Source organism: Eschrichtius robustus, chromosome 4, assembly GCF_028021215.1.
Source record: "Eschrichtius robustus isolate mEscRob2 chromosome 4, mEscRob2.pri, whole genome shotgun sequence".
In the NCBI taxonomy this organism is placed as follows: Eukaryota; Metazoa; Chordata; class Mammalia; order Artiodactyla; family Eschrichtiidae; genus Eschrichtius; species Eschrichtius robustus.
In genome coordinates this window covers 50,430,410-50,455,321 of record NC_090827.1, presented here as the reverse complement: position 1 = coordinate 50,455,321, position 24,912 = coordinate 50,430,410, and the positions used below count along the sequence as shown (strand labels likewise).

Here is a 24,912-nt window from a genome sequence, read left to right as displayed (position 1 = left end):
GCTGTCCTGTCAAAGCAGGATAGTGGCTCTGAAACTTGAGTGAGCATCAGAATCACCTGGAGGGCTTGTTAAAACCCACTTTGCTGGGCTGGGGCCTCAGAGTTTCTGAGTTCCTGGGTCTGGGGTGAAACACAAGAATCTGCATTTCAAACAAGTTCCCGGGAGGTTGGATGCTGATATTGCAGGCCAAGGGACCACACTTTGAGAACTACTAAGGACGAAGAAGGTGCACTTGGTTTAGAGGCAGCTGATTTGAGTATGAGCCTCAGAGTATGAGCCTTTGTGTGCCTGCCAGTTATCAGGCACTTAAAAGTTCAGAATCAATGGATCGATGTGATATTAGAAAGAACAAGGAATTGAAAGTCAAAAGGCTCTAATATAAATAACATATGACAACTGGCAAACATTTCTCTATCTAGGCCCCAGTTTTCTATCTGTAAAATAGGCAGTTAGATGATATGTTTCTTTTCTATAATTTCACATGTTTTAAGTATACGATTGTCCTCAAATATCTTGGATAGTTAATACAGAACAGAAGATAAAAAAATGCAAGCAATAACTCTTACCCTAAACATTCAAAGCCCTATGCCTGGTTCTCTTCCTGTCCCCAATAATGTGATTCACAGAGTTGAACAAAAACAAAATAAGAAAAAATAGGACCATAAGTTGAGCCACTACCATACTACATGCCATTTATTTGTTCATTATTCATTCAGTGCCTCTTGTGTTCCAAACAGTGTGGAAGATTTTAGGAAAACAGGGTGAAGGAGACAGGGTGATTGCATCAGACTAGCAGGATACTAATCCATTTATTTATCATGTAATTTATGTTACATTGTGGCATTCTTGAGAATCACTTGGCCCTAATCCATATAATACAGCTGGCTAGAACACAGCTTAGAGGGATCAAGAACCAAAACCCACACTGATTTGAAGCAGGGCCGACAAGTCAAAGTCAGATGAACAAGAAGAGGAACTGGATATCAGTCATCAGATCCAGAAACTGAAGACTGACTATTTCAGAGAGTAATGTTCTTCTAAAATCCATCCTCTTCCTCTCGTAGTTATAAGAACCACCCTACTTTAGATAAGCACATGGTATTCAGCAAAAAACATACTTTCCAGCTTCCCTTGCAGCCAGATGTAACTTGTGATTAGGATGATGGATAGGAACAGAACGAAACACAATTTCTGGGTTGTATCCTTGTACATCAGTTGCTTGCTTTCCACTTGCTTTTCATTTCTTCCCACACACTGGAATGTGACCCTGGTGGCTTTGGCCATATGGGCAAGAACAACATTGTTAAGATTCATCAGGATCTCAGGATCACCTTGTGAAACAGAATTGCCCTACCCCCTGGAACCATTTAGCAGCTCAGACTTTTATGGAAGAAAGCAGTGTTTAAGCCACTATACTTTGTGTATCTTTGTTAGGGTATCTTTAGGTATATCCTATCTAACACAGATATACAGAACTGGATCCTATGTACTAGACAACAATTTGGAAATATCCACTTTTCCTTATGACAGTAGGTCCAGCATCTAGCATGGTGCCTGGAACATAATAGGTGATAAATAAATAAGTGAATTCAATGAAATACATGAGGGTCCTGACGTTGAGGCAAATCATCGCACTATGAGGAAATAGACATGGAAACAAAAGTAAAGAATAGCTTTCCCTTTCAATCTTATTAATGCACATTCTTCCAATTCTCCAAAGATATATTTCATATTTTAAAAAGTCTTATATTGGCAAAAGTTTAAGCTCCTCTGACATGCTTTTTGATAACCAAGGAAAATAGTTATCATGTGCTAAGCATGTTAAATTTGATGAAAATAACTTTGAATCTCAACCACATTGTTTGTGCTATTATTGTGTCTCAAACTAAATTACTAATAAATATTTTTGAGTTCATATGACAGGAGTTAGCAATATACCTGTAAAGAGGGACCAAATCACTGGTCTCTTTTCTTCTGGTGTGTTTAAAGGGGTTATTTTTATTTATGCACCCAAAACAATAAGTTTATATATATATATCCACATCATGTGCACTTATAAATTAATTTAATTAAAGTAGTAAAAGATCTTGCATTCTAGTTAAATGAGGATTGTTAAAAACAAGCATGTTTTTAATGGCAAAACACTTATTTTTAAATAGCTATTTTACAAAGTTATTTGATTCCAGAAATGTTATTTCTTTATAAGGCTGGACTTCTATATTATCAGTGTAAATAATAGTATGTACTTCATAGAGGTATTTTAATGTTTCTGCATTATTAGGGCTTTCTGAGCAAAGAAAACTGGAACCTGGTTAAAGCACAAATCCTGGAAATTAAAGAGTGAATAAACAGAGACGTCCAGAGAAAAATGTGTTTATATTTCAAAGCAAGTGAAACCCAGAGCCATCCTTTTACATTCCAATGGACTGTAAAATAAGGACCTTTCCTTTCTGTTCCTGGAGAAGATTTGTTGCTACTGGGGATATTAGATCTCTCTCTCTCTCTCCCCCTCCCTCCCTCCCTCCCTCTCAGAAGGAGGAGACTGCAGCTGTGTAACATTTCCTATACAAACTCTGAGGTTCATAATTTCTTCTTCTTGGTAGTGTAAAAACCCCTTTGCATGTACAGGATAACATTTGGCTTTTATAGCATAGCCCTGAAAGGGGAGAAGGGGACATAGGTAACTGATGCAGTTGTTGTTGTAAGTAATAATACTCTGCCTCTGATCTAGAAACTTCATGTTTGCTTCCAGGACAAAACAGGTAAATATAGGTGTTAAAAACTTATAATGAGTTATAAAAGAAGCAGAGATCTATGAACACCATTAGATAAGTTGTCTGCTATGGACATGGTAGCTGAGTCTATGTTTCTATTCCCTACCTATTACCATATTTACCAAAAGAGAAGGTATTGATAATAAGGCACTTCAACCAATAAGTTTCATCCTCCTCAAAGTGCAAAGACACAGTGAAGTGTCAATTTTATAAGAATTGCTCTGTGACTAATAGTATTCTCTTTTGTCCTACTTTTCCTTTCAATTGCCTTTTCATATGTAGCTGCATGGTCAAAAGACTTCTTTGTCCATTCAAATCTCTACCTCTATTTGAGAGTAAAGCAACGTTAGTGAAGAAATGTTACACAATATATCAAACACAGTTCTCTGTAAACAAAAGAAAGAAAAAGCATTTTTCTCAATTTTGCTCTTTCATGAAGAATTATTGCCTCTGTTTAAAGCTAATCCCATTAGTATCTTCCTGCTTCCTCAGAAATTGTTCTCTAACAAATGTGTTTTCATTTTCTGGTATCTTCAGTCTCTCTGCCTCTGTCTGTTCTTTGGGTGTCTCTCAACGGCCTCTTTGTGTCCCTATGTCTGTCCGTCTCCACTCTTCCTCTTCCTTTTGTGCATCTGTCACCCGTTTCTCTCTCGCTATTTCTGTTTCTACATCTCTGTCTCTATCCTCTTCTCTTGCTTCTCTAGACCTCTCTCTCTCTCTCTCTCTCTCTCTCTCACTCTTCCTCTCTGCACACCCAACCTCCAGCATCCAGCATTTCCTCTCTGATGGGGTACACGGACTTTCCTGTTTTTAAAAATATACTCTTTCCTTTATCTGTAAGGTCGCAAGCCCTTAACACTTAAGAGCCCCCCGTGCAAGCCAATTTTAGGGAAAAGGAGTCCACATAAGATTTGAGAAGGTAGAGTTGAAAAACTCAGAGGTAAACCTTCAAGAGGAGAGTACCAAAATGAAGTGGCAAGTGCCAAACCGAAGAGGACAGAGATCCAAGAGTGCTTGCTGTCTTTGGAATTGGTTACTGGGAACTTAGCGAAAGCAGTTCCCACAGAGCAGGGTGCACAGAAGCGGACTCCAGTGAGCTGGGGAGTGAAAAGGAGATGAAGAAGAGAAAACAGGAAGTTTAACAGCAGAAAATACTTATTAAGTGCCTGCTCTAAGCCAGGGCTGTGCTAAGCTTTAGAGACACAATTGGGAGCAAGCTTGACAGTCTCTGCCTGTAAGAGCTTATAGTCTAGTGGGAAATGAGACATTATAAAGAAACAATATAAAAATAGTGTGATGGGGCTTCCCTGGTGGCACAGTGGTTGAGAATCTGCCTGCCAATGCAGGGGGCACGGGTTCGAGCCCTGGTCTGGGAAGATCCCACATGCCGCGGAGCAACTAAGCCCGTGAGCCACAACTACTGAGCCTGCGCGTCTGGAGCCTGTGCTCCGCAACAAGAGAGGCCACGATAGTGAGAGGCCGGCGCACCGCGATGAAGAGTGGCCCCCACTTGCCGCAACTAGAGAAAGCCCTCACGCAGAAACGAAGACCCAACACAGCCAAAAAAAAAAAAATAGTGTGATGATGATTGATAAAGAAAACACAGGGTGATGTGGAAGCATATCAGAGAGGTGCTGACATTGGATTCAGAGGGGTGATAGACATTTAAAATAGGGACTGCAAATCCTAGTCCCCTTCCTCTTCTTGGGCACTCGGCTAGATGACATTTCCAGCCTCTTCAACAGTTAGGGGTGGCCGTGCAACAGCTCTGGCCAGTGGACTGTAAACAGAGGAAAGCACACCGCTTCTGGGTCTGTTCAATAAGAGTTCCTCCATGCTTTTACCCCCTTCCGCTGTTTGGAGACCTTAGATACCACAAGGTGAATATGGCAGAGCCTTCATCAGCCTGGCTCCTCAGATCACTGAATAGATGACCTACATTTTTAACCATAGTTAATAATCCTGTATTGCATATTTGAAAGTTGTTAAGAGAGTAGATCTTAAAATTCATCTCGCAAGAAGAAAATTTTTTGTAACTATGTATGGTGACAGATGTTAACTTGACTTACTGTGATGATCATTTCACAATATACACAAATATAGAATCACTATGCTGTATACCTGAAACTAATATACTGCTATATGGCAATTATACCTCAATAGAAATGTATATTTGAAGTGGATCATTGAAATATCCTTTATGTCAATAAAAAAAAAAGAGATAAGGTGTAGCCAGAATGATATAAACGTGGAAGACATTAGGCGTTGAACTGTGAAGGGAAATGAAAAGCCAAAGGTGGAAGAACATTTAAAGCATACAAATATTTGAAGAGTAGAGAAAGATGACCAATAAAAGAGACAGATAATTCTTGGTTATAGAAGTAGGAAGGAACCAGGAAACAGATGGCTTCAACCCAGTTTAACATCACTACCACTCACCCACCAGCCAATAATATTCATGACACTTGCCCTAGTTTCATTCCATTGTTCCCAAATTTCTCCCACTTTGATCTAGTTCTCTACTGGTTCTTGACGTTTGCCTCCATCTCTCATTTAGAATCTCCCTCTTGTTAGGAGTTAGAATTAGTACTCACCTTTCTAGCTCATTTTTGCTCTGGCTCCTGATTCCAATCTTGCCTTCAGGAGCTTTGGATTGAATTCTTTTACTATCTTGCTGAGTATTGAACTATCAAAGACAGTTCTCTATCTAGCCAATCTCAGAAAATGGCCATGACCCAGGCCAGCTAACACTAATGAAAACTAACATGAATTGGCTACTTACTAAAGTCAAGCACTGTATTAACTAATTTAGTTTGTTTTAACAACAATTCTATACATACATATTTCTATTAGCCCCATCTTCAGATGAAGTAACTGAGGACACTCACAGGTAAGAGTAAGCCAAGATCCCAACCTGGCAGTCTGGCTCCAGAGTCTGAATTCTTAACCACTATGTTATGCTGCCCTTCATGTGCTGGCCAGTTCATCCAATTCCAAACAAAGGGCAGATTTTGAAAATTCCTAGCTTGAAAATCAAAGGAAAATGACATTTGAGAAGAAGTCAATGAATACTTAATATTCCCAAACGTTACAGAGAAGTAAATAAATGGTGGCTGAAAAAGAAGTCAGTCGATTATTAGCCATTTAGGGGTCAATGATAGCCTTCTCCATAGCAAACTACTCCATCAGAGGGATGATGGTAATAGAACTGGGACTGTCTGTGAAATGAGAATTTAAATAGTATGCGGAAGCCCTAAATTCAGACTACTTTATCCAGAAGTTTGATGATGAAGGAAAGAGAGTCAAAGAGGGGCAAACTTGAGGGGCAAGCACATGCTAAATAACTTTTTTTACATAAGAATTGGATGGAAGGTCTTCTACCATCAGGGCAGAAGAAGCTACTGGAGAAGAGACAGTTGAAGTGAGATAGAGAACCACTGACAGACCCCAGGGGCAGGGGATGGAATTAAGAACACTGGTGGGTGCCCGCCTCCAGAGCCCCTCATGGAGGAGCTAACTGGGCAGGGAAGACTGCAGACAGAGTTAGGAGGTGGAAGGGGAAATTGAGAGCTCACATGCCTGACTGAGGCCACCTGTTTTCTCCAGGAAGTGGGAAGCAAGACTTCTGCAAAGAATAGGGTGGGTGAAGTGGAACTAGGAGCTTGCAATTAAGGTTATAAAAGGATTGTAACAGCTATCATGGGAAATGAGGTGGGGGGCTGATGAGACACATAAGTAAAAGGATTGCTAAGCAGCAACAAGGGCCCGGCTGAGGATGAAACTCATAAACTTATAATGGAGGAAGTCAGCATAATTATGTGATTTCTCCAGCTGGGCTCAGGCTCCAGCAGGAGCAGAGAAAACAGCCAGTTGGGCTGCCCTGGATGAGGGTTTGGAAAAAACAGATAGCTGCAGAAGATAGAGTGGTAAGAAAATAGAGAGCCTCTGAGACTGTGAAATTATTTTCATGGTTTCAGGCTAAATAGGAAATATGTTAATCCAGCAGGAGAATGACAGACTCAGAGAACAGGGATGCCTTGAAAGACTGATGTCTTTAAGGAGATACAGGGACAGAAAGGAGGTGAGAGAAGGAACAGCGTTAACGTGTGACAATTTGGCTTTTAATTTTCCTGGGCTCCCTCTTCCCTTCCATTTTCTTACATTCCCGTGCCAGTGAATTATTTAACATCCTAAACTTACTAGATTTCCACTGCATACTAGTTACTCTCCAACTAGTATTTTTGCTAGATAAATTGAGTTTCTCTCCTCGGTCACCTGAAATCTAAAGTTCATTCATTCAATAGCAGCTCAGGTGTGATGTGTGAATTAGGAAAACATAGCTCCTCAGGATAAAGGGAACACCCCTACCCGGGCACGCTGCTGTGCAGGTGAAGGGCAGCCTGGGTTTCCGCCCCTACACACTCCCCCATCCATGTGTCCTGGTGCAGGGCACACCTTCCCCAGCCATATTTTCCGGTCCCAGATGAGCCCAAAGAAAAAATTTTTAAATATATTTGGCATTGTATGTCCCTGGATTGGAAGTAAAATCTTGACTTTATGAATAGATATATTAAAATATTAAAAATGTGGAAAACATTTTTAACGATAAAAAATAAAGGTGAATATAGATGAAGAAGAGTACAGCTAAGAGGTCTCTTAAGTACATGTCTTTAAAGAAAAGAAACCCCATGTTAAACGAAGTGACTAAATTCCCTCTCTGATGGTGATTGACAACCCCATCATACAAAAAAGCTTAAATGCAATGGTTCTATGCTGGATTCAGAACGTTGGACATGTAAAGTGAAATTCACTTGACAAGGTCAAATATTTTAAATAAATTTAACAAATCCAGGAATAGAGAGCAGAACCAGGGGATGATAGGGCTGTCACTCGAACTTCTAAAAGATGTCTTCCTTTGTCCTCAGCTTCTATGTTCAAATCCATGATTAGCAAGACAGCTCAGACTCTATAAACAGAACATGATGCTGTAATGGGTCAGAAGCATGACTCTGTAGAAGACAGGGACCAAGTACCTTTCCTCTGAGCTTTATAAAAAGCTCCTCGAAGCCTTAGTATTTTTAGTTACACTATCTATATCACCTACCTGCTCTGCTTTTGTTTCTTTTTTTTAAATCATCTTAATCTACAGATAGAATGGACAGGTCTCAGAGTAGTAAATGAGAATGATTTCTGGAATCTGAGGAGCAGCAATTGCCATCTGTTATGTAGCATAATTTAATTTAGCTGAAGACATTGCTTCCTTTCCATGAGGAATGCTGTCTTTCCCAAAATGCAGGATAGTGCAGGATTAAGCCTTTAGGTATTTATATTTGGGTTTCAGGTTTTTAAAAAAAATTATAACCACGGATGCACTTTAATCCTAATAATCAGAATGTATGCATCTGGCAAAAGAGTTCATGAAGCATAAACTAATTTTATTTTTGCAATAAAAATACCTATTGATGCCCTAGAACAGGGGTCCCAGTACCAGTCCAAGGCCTGTTAGGAACTGGGCTGCACAGCAAGAGGTGAGTGGTGGGCGAGCGAGTGAAGCATCATCTGCTGCCCCCCATTGCTGGCATTACCTCCTGAACCACGCCCCCTCCCTCCACCCCAACCCCATCCGTGGAAAAATTTTCTTCCAGGAAACCGGTCCCTGGTGCCAAAATGGTTGGGGACCGCTGCCCTAGAAGACAGGTCCTAAAAGAAATAAGAATTAGTGTCACAAACTTTTTATCTTTGGGATTGAAGTCAAAACTGAAAAAATAGAATTTACTTACTAATTATTTCTCCTGATAAGGACATTAGCATTTATATCAATAACTGATTCACAGAGAAGACTCAGTCATCTATAAGTGAATAATTATCTATGGAATTTAAATGACTATTTTTCCCTTCTGCAAACAAAAATTCTTCTGGGCTACAAACTCTTGCTGTCAATTTTAACTACAATGATATAAATTGATTACAAATTTGCTAAAGAAAGACAGAATTCAGAATAAATGTCCATAATACATTGCAAAACCAAATATAGTTTTTAATATTATATACGACCAACCCCTTCAGCATCAGTTATTGCATTGATGAACACATACATACCTTATGGTTAACAAACAGAAGTATGGAATTTATATAATTTTTTCCCCTGTAAACATAGTGCTACTAAACTACCCATGGTTACTCAGAGCCACGTTTTCTCTGTGAAGGAAAAAAGGTGATACTTACAAGTCTTAATCACCAATCAAGTAATACAGTAAGTAAATATTTGGGGCTTGTGCTATGCAACAGGGCCAAGAATAACAGTGAAATATGGAAGGAGACTACAGTGTCTTATTCTGTCTTATTACACTGGATCATTACAGCCTCAACTGTCTTACCAATACAAAAGGCAATATTTGAAGCTCAATGCTCCTTATATCAAGAAGGTTGAAATTAAAAACATACACAGGGAACTATATTCAATATCCTGTAGTAGACCATAATTGAAAATTTTTTAATTAAAAAAATAAAAAATAAGTTTGTAATAAAGGGTCTAAATTGTAAAATTAATGGAAAATAACAAGGATACAAAATGTGCTGATATTCCAGATGTGGATCAGATGGTAGTCATGGCCCCTGGTCAGAGGCTAAATGGAAACGTGTGAGTAAAGCTGCATCATTTAGCGTAATGGCTCATTAGGAACTCTAAGAAGAGAAATGCACCACAGAATCATGGAAGTTTCCAGAAACAAAATAAAATCATCATTCAGGACCCACTGATCAGGTCTCTTGTGTTATTCAGGAAGTCTGATCACCCTCTGGATGATCTCACCATCTCTCTTTGTACCATCAACCTCATTACCGTAAAACTCTTCTATCCAAATTCTGTGCTTAAAGATAGTTAGCTGCGTGTGTGTAGCCATGTTGCAAATTTTAAAACTAATATTTAAAACTTGTATAAATATTTTAAATATCTTAGGTTAACTGAAACTCAGATTGAAAGATAGGAATGAAAAGGTTCAGATGCTTCTTTTCTTGACTCAATCATGGGGCATTAGGTAAGTTATTTTTTAAAACTCATATTCTCAACTACAATATGCAAACAATGTGCACAGTCTGAAGATTAAGCAACTGTTAAAATCAGCCATCTTCTTGGGTTACACATGTTGACCTTTTGCAATTTTCCATTGATATAAAAGAGTAACATTAAGTCTACCTTCCTTGAATCTACTAAAATTCATTATAATACCAGATTTATAAGGCAATTTCATATATCTAGTTTGTTTTATACTTTTTGAGTACTGCGAGATACTGATATCTCCATTTTACAGATGAGTAAACCAAGGTTCTGAAAGACTGAATGTTAAATACTATCATTGATAAAGCACAATGGGAAATTCAATTATTCTAAGGTGTAAGTATATCTATAACTATAATGACTGAACATGATAATATAAGGTATCTTAAAGTATCTGTAATTGAATCAATAATATTTAAATGTGCAAATATTTTACAGAATTCAGATAATTTACTTAATTTCCCTCCCAATCTTAATCAGCAATAAATAGGTGTTGACTATCTTTCCATCATATACCCTAACATGGCCAAGGTTCAAACTCTTTTGTTTTGGTGTATATCTACAGATATCTCCTAACCTTTGCCAGTCATTTTGTAAATGTGTGCCATTATTTCAAGGGTGATTAAATCAGAGTCTAGATAGAATAGCTCCAATTCATCACCAAGATGAGAAAAGGGGCTAAAAGCATCAGTGAGTCAATAATGTCTTTTTTTTTTTAATGAAAATGAGCACATTAAAAAGGGGGAACTTTCCATAAACCATTTTTTAAAGCATATAGAAGCTGTTATTATTTGAAGAAGATTCCATGGATGGTGACTGTTCTACTAACGTCTCTTGACTTGGCACTATTATCAGTAATTATTTTGAGCATTTGAACAAATTCAGAGATTTTGGGGGGTTGCCTCTTGGTTCTGTTGGATTGTGTTTGGTTTGGTTTTTGATGAGCGCTCTGGCTTACCCAGAGTATTTCTACTTACTAGTACTATGTGGCAATAGGAAGGCAGAGATTCAAACTATGTTCCACATTTTAAAAAACAAAAGCAAAACAAACCACAAAGAAAACCCCTTTCCTTCTACCCCTTCAGTCAACAACTTAGACTATATGCCTTATCCCATATCGTTACCCTTAAGGAGACTCTACTCCGAGGTATACGGTTACCATCTTCCCTCAAATCCCTTATGTTAGGTGGATACTAAGTCACATCTATCTTTTTCCATCACTTTAAATCCTATTTGGGAGTAAACAAGATTCAAACACGTATGTATACATATGTACAAAGATAATATAGCTGCAGTTTCAGATGCTGAGCCAAGGAAGGGCCCACTAGATAAAACGCTATAACTAAGTTTCCTGGATCACAATGTTTCTTATAGATTGTTTTCTATCCCTGTCCTCCTTCAATGTAGATCACACCCATATTAAATAGAAAAAAAAAAAAAAAAAACCACAGGTACAGGAACTCAAGACTTCTCTTCAGTCTATCTAACACTTAACTTGACTGGGCTGATAGGACATTGCTAGGCAGGCTCACCATACTCACCAATATCCACTTATCAAAGGAAGGTGATGGAATAAGAATATGTGAACACCCAAGGTTCTGCTGAACATGACTGGCAATTTAAATCTTAGATTGTTTATCTGCATAGGAGCTTGTTGCTACAGACCACTGGTTGAAGGACATTCACCAGAAATGATTTTTTTAATTTTTGTGAAAAACAAAATAATTTATATCCTATATACATAAAATACATGTGTGTAAAATATATAGCATATAAATTCAATTAAGATAAACTAATCCATTGGGTTAGTATGTATATAAATTATGTATACATATGTAATATATTATAAATTATGTATTTGTTATACATTCATTTTGTATATACATATATGAATATATATCTAATTTAAGATAGATTAATCCACTGCATTATTTCCAGGGCATCTTATGACTACAATTATTTCTACTTCTATATCATCCTGCTCTAACTGGAATTTTAGGAAAGTTTAGTTAATATACAGTATATAGCATCTTATTTTTAAATATTTAATTTTCCAGGTACAGATTTTTTACAATAATCCACTATAAATCTATGCTTTTTCAGTATTAAGCTTACATCTTTGACATAAATATCTTGTAAAAGATCACCGTGCAAAATTGGATTGGGACTGCTTACAAGTTAATTATATGTAGACGACAAAGAGAACAAGCCCAAGAAAGAAAGAATATGGTTTTACGTCCTGTCGTTTAAAACTGTGCAATCAGCTCTTTTCAGTTAAGGGGCGACCAAACTTTGCAAGTTTTCTCTGCTAAACTTGGTCGTCGAATTTTGCCACCACTTTCACTGTCAGTTTAAATCATCTTTGGAGAAAGAATTGAGAAAATAGAAATGTTTCTTGGCTTGGCAAGCAGCAGCAGGATGGAAGTAAGAGAAGATAATGAACTCCCTGCTGTTGATTTCTTCCTACATTCTTTTTTTGTTCTGAAGCTTGTAGTAGAAACAATGTTAGTGAGATCCTCTTCTGATGATCAGAAAAATGCTCTGAAATGATTTGTTCATCTGGTTCCTGACTACTGTTGTTAAAAACACATTTTATAGATCACTTTACAATTCCCTACCTAGGAAACTATAGAGGACTTCTTTGTTCACATGGAGAAGGAGAACAATCATTGTTTCTTTTTGTTTCAATGGATAATATTCATTTTTTCCTCAGTGGTAGAAATAAATTTTTTACTTATTCCAAAAGATTTCACATTAGATTTTATTTAATGATTCTTAATACTGATATAGTTGGTCTATCATCCATGGTGAATGAAAAAATAGCATGATAATGGTGAATTCTTTCTGAAGATATATTAGTATTGCCTATTTGTTTTCTTGATAAAAAGTAACCAGTGAAGCCATCCAAAGAGAGGAAACAAAGTGTAAGAAACCAATAACAAGTTTAAGGTAACTGGAACAGGAGAAATGAGAATCCATTTCAAACAAGTTAGGAGGATGGAGATTCTGTGACATAAGTACCAATATATCAACAATTATACTTGAAAAGTAAAAATCCTTCTAATACACACACACAGAAATTTGTAGTAATATATACCAAAATAAAAAAATTGCTGATGAGCATCTCTTTTGGAATTGGTTCATCTATGTCTTATTCCTGCTCTAAAGAAAATAAAGTAAAATAAATAAATCATCTGTTTCACATTGTCTGCCCTCCACCTCCTTCTGAGTGCCCCAGATACTGAGTTTCCATTTCTCCCAATTACTATACGCAGGATTGTGTGGGACGTTCAAAATATGCAAATCTGAGTTTTCATGAACAGAGGAAAGGTGTGGATTTTACAAGCATGCTGGGGGATGGATGCGTGTTCAGTGCGAGAGAAGTGGATGAACTCACCATTGACAAAAGGCAATAGGAAGGAAATTAAATATAAGGCAGTTTGATAGAGAGGACAAATTACTACAAAAATAGATCTTCAAGAAAAATAGTACATTACAAACCCAGGTTATGATAAGTAAACAAAGATAACTCAAAATTAGGTTGAGGAAGAGACAACTATATTCATGTCCAGAAAGGAATGTGCTGGAATTGTGGCATCTGTGCCTGTGGTAGAGTGGCAGACTGAAGATGAGGTAGAGGAACATGCCATCTCATTTCTGCCCCTTCATCTTCATCTTTGCTAGTTTTATTTCCCTCAGCTACTGACTAAAAGACTAATAATAATCCCAGGAAATTCCAAGGCTAACATTTGGGAATTCAGGTGTCCTTTTACTGACAAATTTGCCGATAAATTTGTTGTAAGCCTGGAGTAAAAATTTTGCTCAAGGACATTTTATTTACTGGAGTTTATTTCAGTTACTATACCTAAGACCTTGTATGAGATATCCATCCTGCACAAGGAGAAATAGAAGCCCAATATGCCCTATAAAACATACTACAAAATTATTAGTACTAGTAGATTTTCAAATCTTTCTGGGACAATCTGTTAACTTCTTAAGCAAAATGTTACTTTGGGCCTATTTTTGAATCATTAAAGTCTATCAACTTGCTTTTATTATTAGTTCTCATTTTCGTGGCAGTTTTATCTGAAAGAAAATGAAACAATTCCAATGAATATTTGAGCATCCAAACTGAGGATTTTAGAAAAACTTTCTCATGCTCTACAATTTTCCATTTAAAAAAGGTAGCTAGGAATCACTGTTTTCTCCATCTCCTATCTCTCCTCCTTCATAAGAATTTTTGGTTTTGTTTTATTTTCTATTTCTCTTTGAAAGTTCTTCAAGAATGCAGTGACCTCTTAAACAGTGTTCCCACTCTCCAAGTGGTATCCAAGCCATCCAGTAGAATGCAGAAGAAAATATAAACATATCTTGTAATCTAGAAAATAAATTAAACCTTACTAATAATTATTATTGGTCTCCCCCAAACACACTTTATCCTCTTAACATTGGTCACATATAACCTAGGGTAAAAGATGCAACTTGGAAGGAAAAAGGGAATTTCACAGTTTGGGGAGGGTTGACAGAGGCACCCTGAACTCCTTCCTTTGACAACACTATAGTTCAGTGTGCCAGCCTTTTGAAGAATAGCAATCATCTTAATAGTAGAATCTTTACTATACTATGTGTATTAGTATTAATGCCACAACAAACCACCACAAGCTTAGCTGCTCAAACAACATAAATTTATTATCTTGCAGTTCTTTAGGTCAGAAGTCCTACATGAATCTCATGGGGCTAAAGTCAAGATATCAGCAGACTGAGTTCCTTTCTGGAGGTGCTAGAGGACAATATGTTTCCTTGCTCATTTGGGTTTGCTGGCAAATTTCAATTCCTCATGGTTGTATGACTGTCGTCTCCATTTTCTTGCTAATTGGCAGCTGAGGGCCATTCCCAGCTTCTAGAAGCCACCCCATTCCTTGTCTCGTGACACTTTTCCTCTATCTTCAAAACCAGCAACAATAAGGCAAGTACCTCTCATGTTTTGAATCTCTTAACCCTTCTCTCTCATTGCATCTCTCTGACCCATTCTTCTGCCTTTCTTTCCACTTTTAAGAACTCATATGATTAGATAGGTCACACCTGGATATTCCAGGATAATTGCCCCATTTTAAGGCCTTTAATCTTAAAGTTATATGTCAAAAGTTTTGCCATATAAGATAACATATCAAGAATTCTGGAGATTATGGTCTGGGCATCTTTGAGGGACCATTATTCCACCTACCACAACTTGAAATTATTTTGTGTCACAAAGAGGTTCACCTGCATCCTTGCACCATAATAAATAAACAAATAAACATTGAAAATAAAAATTTACTTAGCTGTTTATCTACAAAATAAAAGGTTTGGCCCATTATTTTAAAATATTAAAATGTTCCATCTTCAAATTGCAAAAACAACTACTGATTGACATTAGGAAAGATTGAAATTTACTAGGTGAATTTCAATAAAAGCATTGGTATATTTGATAAATGAGGTTTAAGTGCTAGTAAATGATTTAGTAGTGCACCAACCAGGCACTTCCGCCATTTGCATTGAGTAAGCACTGAGAGTGAACTTAAAACGAGTTGTCAATATGAAGTGAATCGTTAAAATTTATGTCCACACAAATCTGCACACAAATGTTTAAAGCAGCTTTACTTATAATTGCCAAAACTCAGAAACAACCAAGATGTCCTAAAGTAGATGGATAAATAAACTAAGGTACACCCAGAAAATGGAATACTATTCAGTGAACTTTTAATCCATGAAAAGACATGAAGGAAACTTAAATGCATATTACTAAGTGAAAGAAGCCAATCTGAAAAGACTATATTCTGTTTGATTCCAACTATACAGCATTCTGAAAAAGGCAAACTATGGAAACAATAAAAAGATCAATGGTTGCCAGGAGTTGGGGGTAGGGAGAAGGATGAATAGGTGGAGTATATAGGATTTTTAGGGCAGTGGAAATACTCTGTATGATACCATAATAATGGATACATGTCACTTTACATTTGTCCAAACCCATAGAATGTAAAACACCAAGAGTGAACCCTAATGTAAACTATGGGCTCCGTTGATTATGATGTGTGAGTGTAGGTTCATCAGTTGTAATAAATGTACCACTCTTGTGGGGGATGTTGATACTGGGGGAGACTATGTATGCAGGTGGGCAGGGGATATATGGGAAATCTCTGTACCTTCCTATCCATTTTGCTGTGAACCTAAAACTGCTCTAAAAAAATAGTCTTAAAAAAACAAAAAAATGTTTAAAAATGAAGTGAACCAGATTTTAGAATCATCTTATGAAATATAAAATGAAGGTTTGAAAAATAATTGTACCCTGTTAGATTTCTTTCACCAAAAAAAAAAAGAAAGAAAAATCAAATGAGTGGAAAAAGGGAGTTTTAAAATAAAATCTATTTTAAAATAATGTTTATTTCAACTTCATCTCATCTCTTAAAAGGGATGTTTTTGTTTTTAAATGGATATTATTAATTTAGCAGTAATTCACATAACAAATATATTGTTATAAGTAAATCCTTTATAAATAAATATAAATATACGTGTATACTTATAGTTCATGCCCTAAATTTTTACTTATAGTTGTGAGTCACCAAACTGAAAATTATTATACTAATAAGTTCATACTAAATACATTTGGTTGCTAAATTGCAAGTTAAAACTACCTAAAAAAAAATCCTTATCAATCTATCATCACTTTTGCAAGAGTCTTATAACAGGTAAATCAGATCCTGATTTGTCATCATTTCAATTTGCCACTCAAAATGTCATAAAAGAGTAGTTACTAAGGAGCCCAGAATCTTTCCATTTTGGAAATATTCAACAAACATTTTTTTTAAATGCCACTTTTTCTAATAGGCAACTGAATTTTAAACATTGAACTTTAAAAGTCACTGGAACATTTGAGATCTCATTTATACTTCTTCAGACTGTAGGGAATTTTACTTGCTGGTTATCTGAACACATATTCCCTCATTTCTTGCTGTGAAAACATCCAAATAAAATTTTCTAAATGCTTTAGCAACAGCTAGAAAACCTCTGGTTTTCTTGGTTCCTCTATGGTTGTTGCATAATGGATTTTTTTGTGACTAGAAAAACTAGTCACAAGCAAAGATGTACATATTGTTAGGCAATGGTTAGTAAATTACTAATAAGGCTCATAAATTTATTTTTCTTTGGTAGAATGGATTTTTCCCCCTCAAGTCATGCTATTTATTTGTGTTTGTGTGTTTGTGTTGTGTATGTAGTCAACACATAGAGCATGTTCCTTCTAAAAATAGAAGTTAAATCCATCCCACTTACCAAACTATTCCTTGAGCCCCAGAGCCAATAGGCTTTAGATTCTGGTAGCGCTTGAGAACTGTGAAGGTTGAGTCTCCCACTTCCACACTGTAGAACTGGTTGTCAACTTTGCTTTTGCTCATGTTGTAATGTTTGGCAATATATGACACATCCACTTGTTTATCGAATCCCTGTGAAAAAGAACAACAAAAACTTGAGACAAGAGAAAAACCAGAATGACAATGAGATACAGAAAAGCCTGTTCTTTCAATGATTACTAATACTTTGCATCTGTAATCATTATATAAACCTGCATTTAACACAGAAAAAAATATATATATTAGTCCATGTAAGATAACCTGGAGTAAAATATCTTAGAAAAAATGCAAAGAAAAATTCGTTTTCAATATTAAAACTATTTATGATAAAATATTCTTAGATCTGCCTCATCTTTTCTGAAATGTTTCATTAAAACCATTTATTTATGCAGCAAACACCTACTGAACATATACTGGCCCCATAGACTATGTTAGGTATTTCAGAGGTGATCCCTGATCATCTGTTATAACAGCCATATAAGGAAGAATGAAAGAATGTATCTACATCCTTTTCTCAGAAAGAACTGAGATATAAAATAATGCATAGTTTTAATTAGGCAAATTTGAATTAAATAGTGTTGACTTCATTTGCTCTCAATAATACCAAAAATGCTACTGCATTAAACATTGAAAAATTTTAGTCACTAACACTGTTCTAAAATGCCACATGACAGCTTTTTTATTTATTGCCAGCTTAGATTTTAAGTATCTCAATTGCTATATCTTTTATCAATAAGAGAAGTTCTATTAATTATATTTAACAATTGAAGAAATTGCTATTTTAAATCATGATTTATGAATATATATATAAGTATCCATTATCCATGATTATTATTTACCCATAAATGATCTTACATTGCTTTTTATGACATTAAATAGTTTGGATTCTGTAGTGAGAAGGAACCTTACAGAATACTATCTAGCCTTTTCCTTGTGGCACACACTGGCGGGTGTTTACCCAATAGTCATTCGTCTCTTTCTTGCTGATTTTGTTCAGGTTTTGAGCACTCACATGCTCTGTGGGTTCCTTCCCAGTTCCAGCACTTGAAAATTGAATAGTCTAAACCAGTGGTTCTCTTTAGAGGTGACACTAACCCTTAGCAGGCATTTGGGAGACCTGTGGGCATGTTTTGGTGTGCGACAATAATAGAAGACGTGGCTTATTGACCAATGCTGGTTGTCCTGTAATGAGTGGGACATTCCCACACAATGAATAATTACATACTTACCTCTTTTGAGTATGTCAAAGCTTTAATTAATGAAAAACAAAGCAAAACTGGCTTTAATATTCTGAGCCCAGAATCTAAACTAAAGGTCTTTGTATGGTTTTAATATATACTGACCTCCAAAAATCTAATTCTCACATAATCTGAAAGAAGATTTAAACCTCCTTAAGCTCTGGACCTGTAGTTGGTAATAAAGTCATTTCTTTAGACATTTTTGGCATTTCATTTCTAATTTAAAAAATTGAAATGGGAGTACAAACTGATTTGCCCTGTATGCTCTTGGATGAGAGACAGGCAGCATTAGTAATGAGGAGAATACAATGGGGACTTTGTGGACAAGGGTGGCAAAACCTACGAATCTAGTACAAGAACCTTAAGACCCCAGATGGGCTTGGGAGCAGAACACTCGTGACAGGCACCAGCCTATGACTGGGAGACATATGCTAGCAACAATCCAGTACAAATGCACACAGACCTCAAAGAACAGAGTGGGCTATAAATTAGGAATCTAGGTTGTTTGGATGGAGACTGAAAATTCAGGTAATTCACAAATACAATCATGAGAGGTCTGAAATCCAGGAGGCAGTCTATGAAGTACAGAACAGGAAATTAAACAACACTACTAAGAATCAGGGCATTGTGAGCCCATTCACGGAGACTAAACAGGGTTTAAAATTTAGACAATGGGTGTGGACAATAGCAGAAACAAGAACATTATAACGATCCTTTATTTCAACTACAGTATCAGGAACTGTTCTCTACACCATAGTCCATTTCTACGCTAGACTTTTTGATGTATCAGTAAACTAACCCTACTAAAGTCATTTTTTTCCCTTGGCAAGGAAAGGTAAAAAAGCAACTGGAGCTGGACTAACAAATGAATTTCATCTGTCAAGGTTAATTTGGTACAAGGTGCCCGACTTGCCATTTGTCATGTTCTGACCCTTTACATCCTGTACTATTCTAGTTTCTGACCACCCACAAAATTCTTAGCACACACTAGTCTCATCAAACCTAAGTAATCTATTTCCCTTTCCCCACATATTCTCTTCACCTCTGAAACGTCACTATTCCAACTGCATTGCATGTATGTAGTAATCATATGTAATGACCTTTATGTTCTAGACTTCTGGCACTGGAGATACAAAAAGAGAAAGTTCCCCATCTAGATGGAGGCAGTAAAATAAGCAAGTAGTTAAAATATGGAAAATATATTTTATAGCAGAATAAAGAAAATGCTAGGAGCAAACAGGGAATAGCAACTAATTGCCTGCATTCATTCATTATCATTAATTCATCCAACTACTATGCATAAAACAACCATGAACGCCAAGTCATGGTATAAAATTGGTAATGTTGGAAAGAGATTTGATTTGTGTTTTCTCTGGCTGACTATATGCCCAGTCCTCCCCTCTAACTTATTCTCAGATGTGAGTGTGCATTTGGACTACCTGGGGAGCTTGATAAAATACAAAGCACTGACATAACACCTTGGAGATTTGGATTCAGGTCATCAGCATAGGTCCTGAGGATCTGGAGATTACTAGGCAGTCCAGGTGATTCTGATTTGAGGATCTGAGGATCTGACTTTGAGAAAGGCAGCATTAGAAAATCATTCTCACAGTGTGCTCCCTGGACCGTCAGTATCAGCATCACCTGTAGACTTGTTAGAAATGAGACTGCTCACTCCCACCCCACACCTATTAAATCAGGAACTCTGGGGTCCAACACTCTGTTTTAATAAGGCTTCTAAGTATTCTGATGCATATTGAGAATCACACACTGGAGTGGAAGGACTGCCTGAAGCCTGTGAAACAAATCATACAGTTCTGCCTGAGATATTTGGAAAGTAAAACACTTATTATGAAGCAGAAATAATATTTCTACTTCTGCATCAGGGAACACACACTTGGTGTCTTTACGTATTGCCAAATTCCATTGTTCATGGCAAACACAAACTGGAAACCAGAGTCCTAGTTAGGACAAGGATTACCCTACATCTCAGATTCAAGTATTTGAAAGACACCCGCTGCTCCAGACTCAAGAACTAATGAAGTCTTGGTACTCAGGACAGGTCACCAGCTGGCCAAGTGCTATAATGGAGGATATTATTTCATCACAGCAATTGTTCACACACCTGAGAAGTACCCTGTAATTTTTCCCAGTGCATATCTGGAGCGGGAATTTTCATGTAATGGGGAAGTTATATACAGACTTGGTGGTAGTTTGGTAAAATGGTTAAAACAATCATAGAGCTTAGACTAAGAGCAAAATTTTAGCTACAAAAGTATTCCCAGTCAAAAAGAAACAAATAAAAGCTATTCAAATGAAATACCTAATGCCCTGACACATTTTCTAAAATAAAAGCTACCCAGTGATTTTTTTATCCATTTGAAAGCATATAATTTCTCACAATAAGATTAAAAATCATCATTGTAAAATCTGTGAATTTACACACACACACACACACACACACACACACACAGAATTTCCTCCCTCAATTTCCATGCAGTCTTATCATGACTATAAAGTCCAAATATAAACTTTTCTCTAAAAATGAGCCTATGAAAATATGCCATTAAGCACACTATGGAAAAATATTATCAATGCTGAAGAGATTTTTCACCAGTTATATGTTTTAGTATATTCCTATTCAGATCACAGAACTGATGATTTGAACCCAAGACAGGAAGAATCAGAAATTCGTATTGGGAAGGCATGACTGGCCAATAGTTTAAGGCAGGGGTTCTGAAGTTTTAATACGGATCAGAACTACCTGAGGAGCTTGTAAAACATAGATTGTTGAGTCCCTGAAAAGTTTCTGATTCAGTGGGACTAAGATAAGGCCAAGAGTCTGTATTTCTAACAAGTTCCACACTTTGAGAACCACTATTTTAGAGAATAGGAGACGTAAGAGATGTCACCATTCAAAAAAGGCTAGTTGGAGAGGCAAAAACTGGAGGAAATGCAGGTCAAACCAAGTAAACAAAGGATGTGGAAGTTAAAAATAATGCCATGATGACTTTCCTTGGTATCAGCACCTCTATAAGCAGGCCCAGATGTCATTTTCCCTGGGATGTGTTTTCCTATCTCACAATTACAAAAGAGTGTCCAGTCAATTTTCTCTCAATTATTTCATGAAAATAAACATTCCATCATCTATTTATATTAAATTTATACTAAAACATTTGGGAGGAATGTATGAAACGCACAGGTATTCATAAATGCTCGTCAAAATGAAACGTGTTTTTCCAGAGAAAAAATTAAGATGATTAAATTAATTATAAATCAGAAATGTTATATTAAAAATGAAAAACATCACAGTGGTGACTTTTGGAGATCAATACGGCTCAAAATAACTACAGGTTTAGAATAGTCTATTCTATCATTGATTCAAATTAATTTTAAAAGTAACTCATTCCCCTACTGAATATTAATCTTATATTTAAATGACCCAATGATTTATTTTATATTGACATAATAAATTTTTCTTTGAAAAAATTCAAAGCAAACTCATTTCCTCCCTGCCCCCCATCTGCCAAAAAAATTTTAAGCTAAATTCAAAGAAGACTTTATTGCTGCTGGCAGTTTGATAGGCAGAGAGGAAATTTGAATATAATCTGTTCTGTGAAAAGACAGCATATTACACAGACCTATAAGAAAGGGCTTGTGTCATGATTCCTATCATCAGTTCAGGTGCTAGCCCATAGCTATGGAGTTTGAAAAGAAAAATGTCCCACATTACTGATCTTATCCTGCAGGTGTCCAAAGTATTGATTGCATTTTTCTCGGACTTAATAACCTGTATTTCACTCCCTCCCCATTTTCACTTGTGCATGACTGGCCTGTGTTACTGCTAGTCAGTTCCTGAGCAGGAAACATTAAGGTTTGAGAATTTTTAGATGTTAAGTTTCCTTAGTTTCTCTTCAATAAAACTTTCAGTTTCAGCTGAAAAGAGCACCAAGCCTGGATTAGTTCTGCACTTAACACCTATGAAACCAAGTCATTTTATTCCTTCATTCATTTATTATTTATATTCTGTGTGGTTTCAAAAAGGATTTGTACAGCTCACCATAAAAGATATAGAAACAATAAAACCATTAAATCCAGTTTTAAGAATAAATGTCAAATAAAGCAGGCTGAGAGATGACGGTTTTACCAGAAGACTTAAGTTTTGAACATCTACTGTCTTGAGCACAAAAGTTCGTGTCATGCTTCCAGCAAGCCAAAGGAAAAACATGACAACAACAAGACCACAGTGAGTGGAAAGTTTTGATTCATTAATTTCATAAAGTATACCATACAGTAGTTCATAGGAAAGGTAAAATTTCTCTAGCACTCAACCCCAGGAAAAAATATTCAGTAGTTCTTTATATAATAACCCTGGAATCAAACAACAGGCAGTAGATACAGTATTTTTTCATCAAAGACATAGATATATGTTTCATATGACTTATATGATATCAACTCTCAATAAGACAAGGGGAGAAAGAAAGGTGAACAAGCATTAGTCACTTACCTAGTAAAGGTGAACTTTGTATTCTGTTAAATACTATATTTAACACTAACAGCAGATGAGGAAAGTGGCATACAGAGCTGTTAATTGGCTCAAAGTCTTGGAACTATTGATTAGTGGTACCAATTAATATGAATTAAAGTTTGTCCAACTCCAAAACATGTGTTCTTCTTTTACTAAACCATTCACTAGTTCAGCTAAAATAACTTAGAACAGTGATGTGGTTTTCTTATGATAAGGTGAGCTGCAGGAATAGAGCTTGAGAGAGATGAGTGAATAACACATCCTTCTCTTTCATTTATCAATTGTCTCAGCCTGGAGTTTGAACATAACACTAAACAATTCAGGGTTGAAGTGGACAATCTTGTGTTGGTGATGGAAAGCTGGATTTTCAGAGCTGCCTATAATTTGTTAAATGTTTATTGAGCACCTACTATATGCCAGGCACTATTGAAGATGTTATGGATGTAACACTGATCTAGCTCAACAGGATAGCCAAGATGAATTCGCTACAAAATGCATTTCCAGAAAATGAACTGATCAATCTGTTGGATATTATTTTAGTATTGTCGTTTGGATACTTAAAAGTATCTGCCAAAAGTGGTGATTCTGCTTTTGACACAAATGATATTGAGCTCTTCAGTCTTACAGTTATGGCCAGCATGTTGAGTTGCTCTTGCCCCTCCAAGATTGTTATATAAAGTCAGCAGAAACAATGCCTGCTACTCTGTTTGTTATGGCAGAAAGGCATGTGTTCAATCCATTTAAAATCCGAATCAAAGTATCTACATATTAGTTTTAAAAAGGGATATCTGAGACAATCCTTAATGACATAAAGGATTAGATTTTGTTTTGTCCTGAGTATATTTTCCCCATTCAATTTCTTGAAGTGTTACTCTTCAAGGAGGATTACAGTGTGGAATCTACATCACTTTTATGTTAGTTGGCCCAGAGATGGTTACTCTGTGGAATCAATGACCTATTATAAATCAGTAATGCAGTAAAAACTCTAAGGCTTAAGTTATGTTTAATCACAATTTTCAATTATGTGAAAAAGCACATAACAGTAATCAAGAGTAGAGCAGGCAGGCATGGCTTCTGCCTGCCTGTTCTTTATATATAAAGGAAGACAGCTAGTACTGTTTGAATACCTACTAAGCACCAAGCTAGTATTAGGACCAGATGCTGTGCTAGGTGTCTAATAAATCATTTCATGTAAGACTTAGTATTATCATTTTGCACTTGAGAAATCCTAGAGTGAGGATTTCAACAAAGGGTAAAAATTCAGCTTTTATCTAAGAATCCTTACTGTGAGGCCTTGGGCAAGCTTTTTACAATCTTAGCCCTAGTGTCCTTATTTATGGAATGAGGGCAGTACATGCATATCTTGGAGAAATTGCGAGTTTTGTTCCAGATCACCACAATAAAGTGAGTCACATGAATTTTTTGGTTTCCCAGTGCATATGAAAGTTAGGCTTACACTATACTGTAGTCTGTTAAGTCTAAAAAAAAATACATACCTTAACTTTAAAATATTTTATTGCTGAAAAATGCTAACCATAATGAGCCTCGAGCAAGTCATAATCTTTTAGCTGGTGGAAGCTCTTGCCTCAATGTTGATGCTGCTGACTGATAGGGTGGTGGTTGCTGAAGGTTGGTGAGGCTGTGGAAATTTCTCAAGATAAGATAACAATAAAGTTTGCCACATCGATTGACTTCCTTTTACAAATGATTTTTCTGTAGCATGCAAAGCAGTTAGATGCATTTCACCCACAGTAAAACTTCTTTCAAAGTTGGAGTCAGTCCTCTCAAACCTTGCTTCTGCCTTATCAACTAAGTTTATGTTATATTCTAAATCCTTTGTTGCCGTTTCAACAATCTTCACGGCATAATCACCAGGAGTAGTTTCCTTCTCAAGAAACTACTTTCTTTGTTCATCCATAAGAAGCAGCTC

General features: G+C 36.4%; 1 protein-coding gene across 3 annotated transcripts in view; it reads right to left on the bottom strand.

The window, feature by feature from the left end:
* Positions 1–24,912, bottom strand: part of MAPK10 (mitogen-activated protein kinase 10) — a 488,347-nt gene that overhangs the window by 121,140 nt on the left and 342,295 nt on the right. For 2 of the 3 annotated variants that reach the window (XM_068542104.1, XM_068542103.1), the window contains one exon: positions 17,140–17,309. In XM_068542104.1, the coding sequence (XP_068398205.1) occupies positions 17,140–17,309 (170 nt within the window). Of the gene's footprint in view, positions 1–17,139; positions 17,310–24,912 lie in introns of those variants that run through there. The other variant, XM_068542105.1, reaches the window with a different exon arrangement.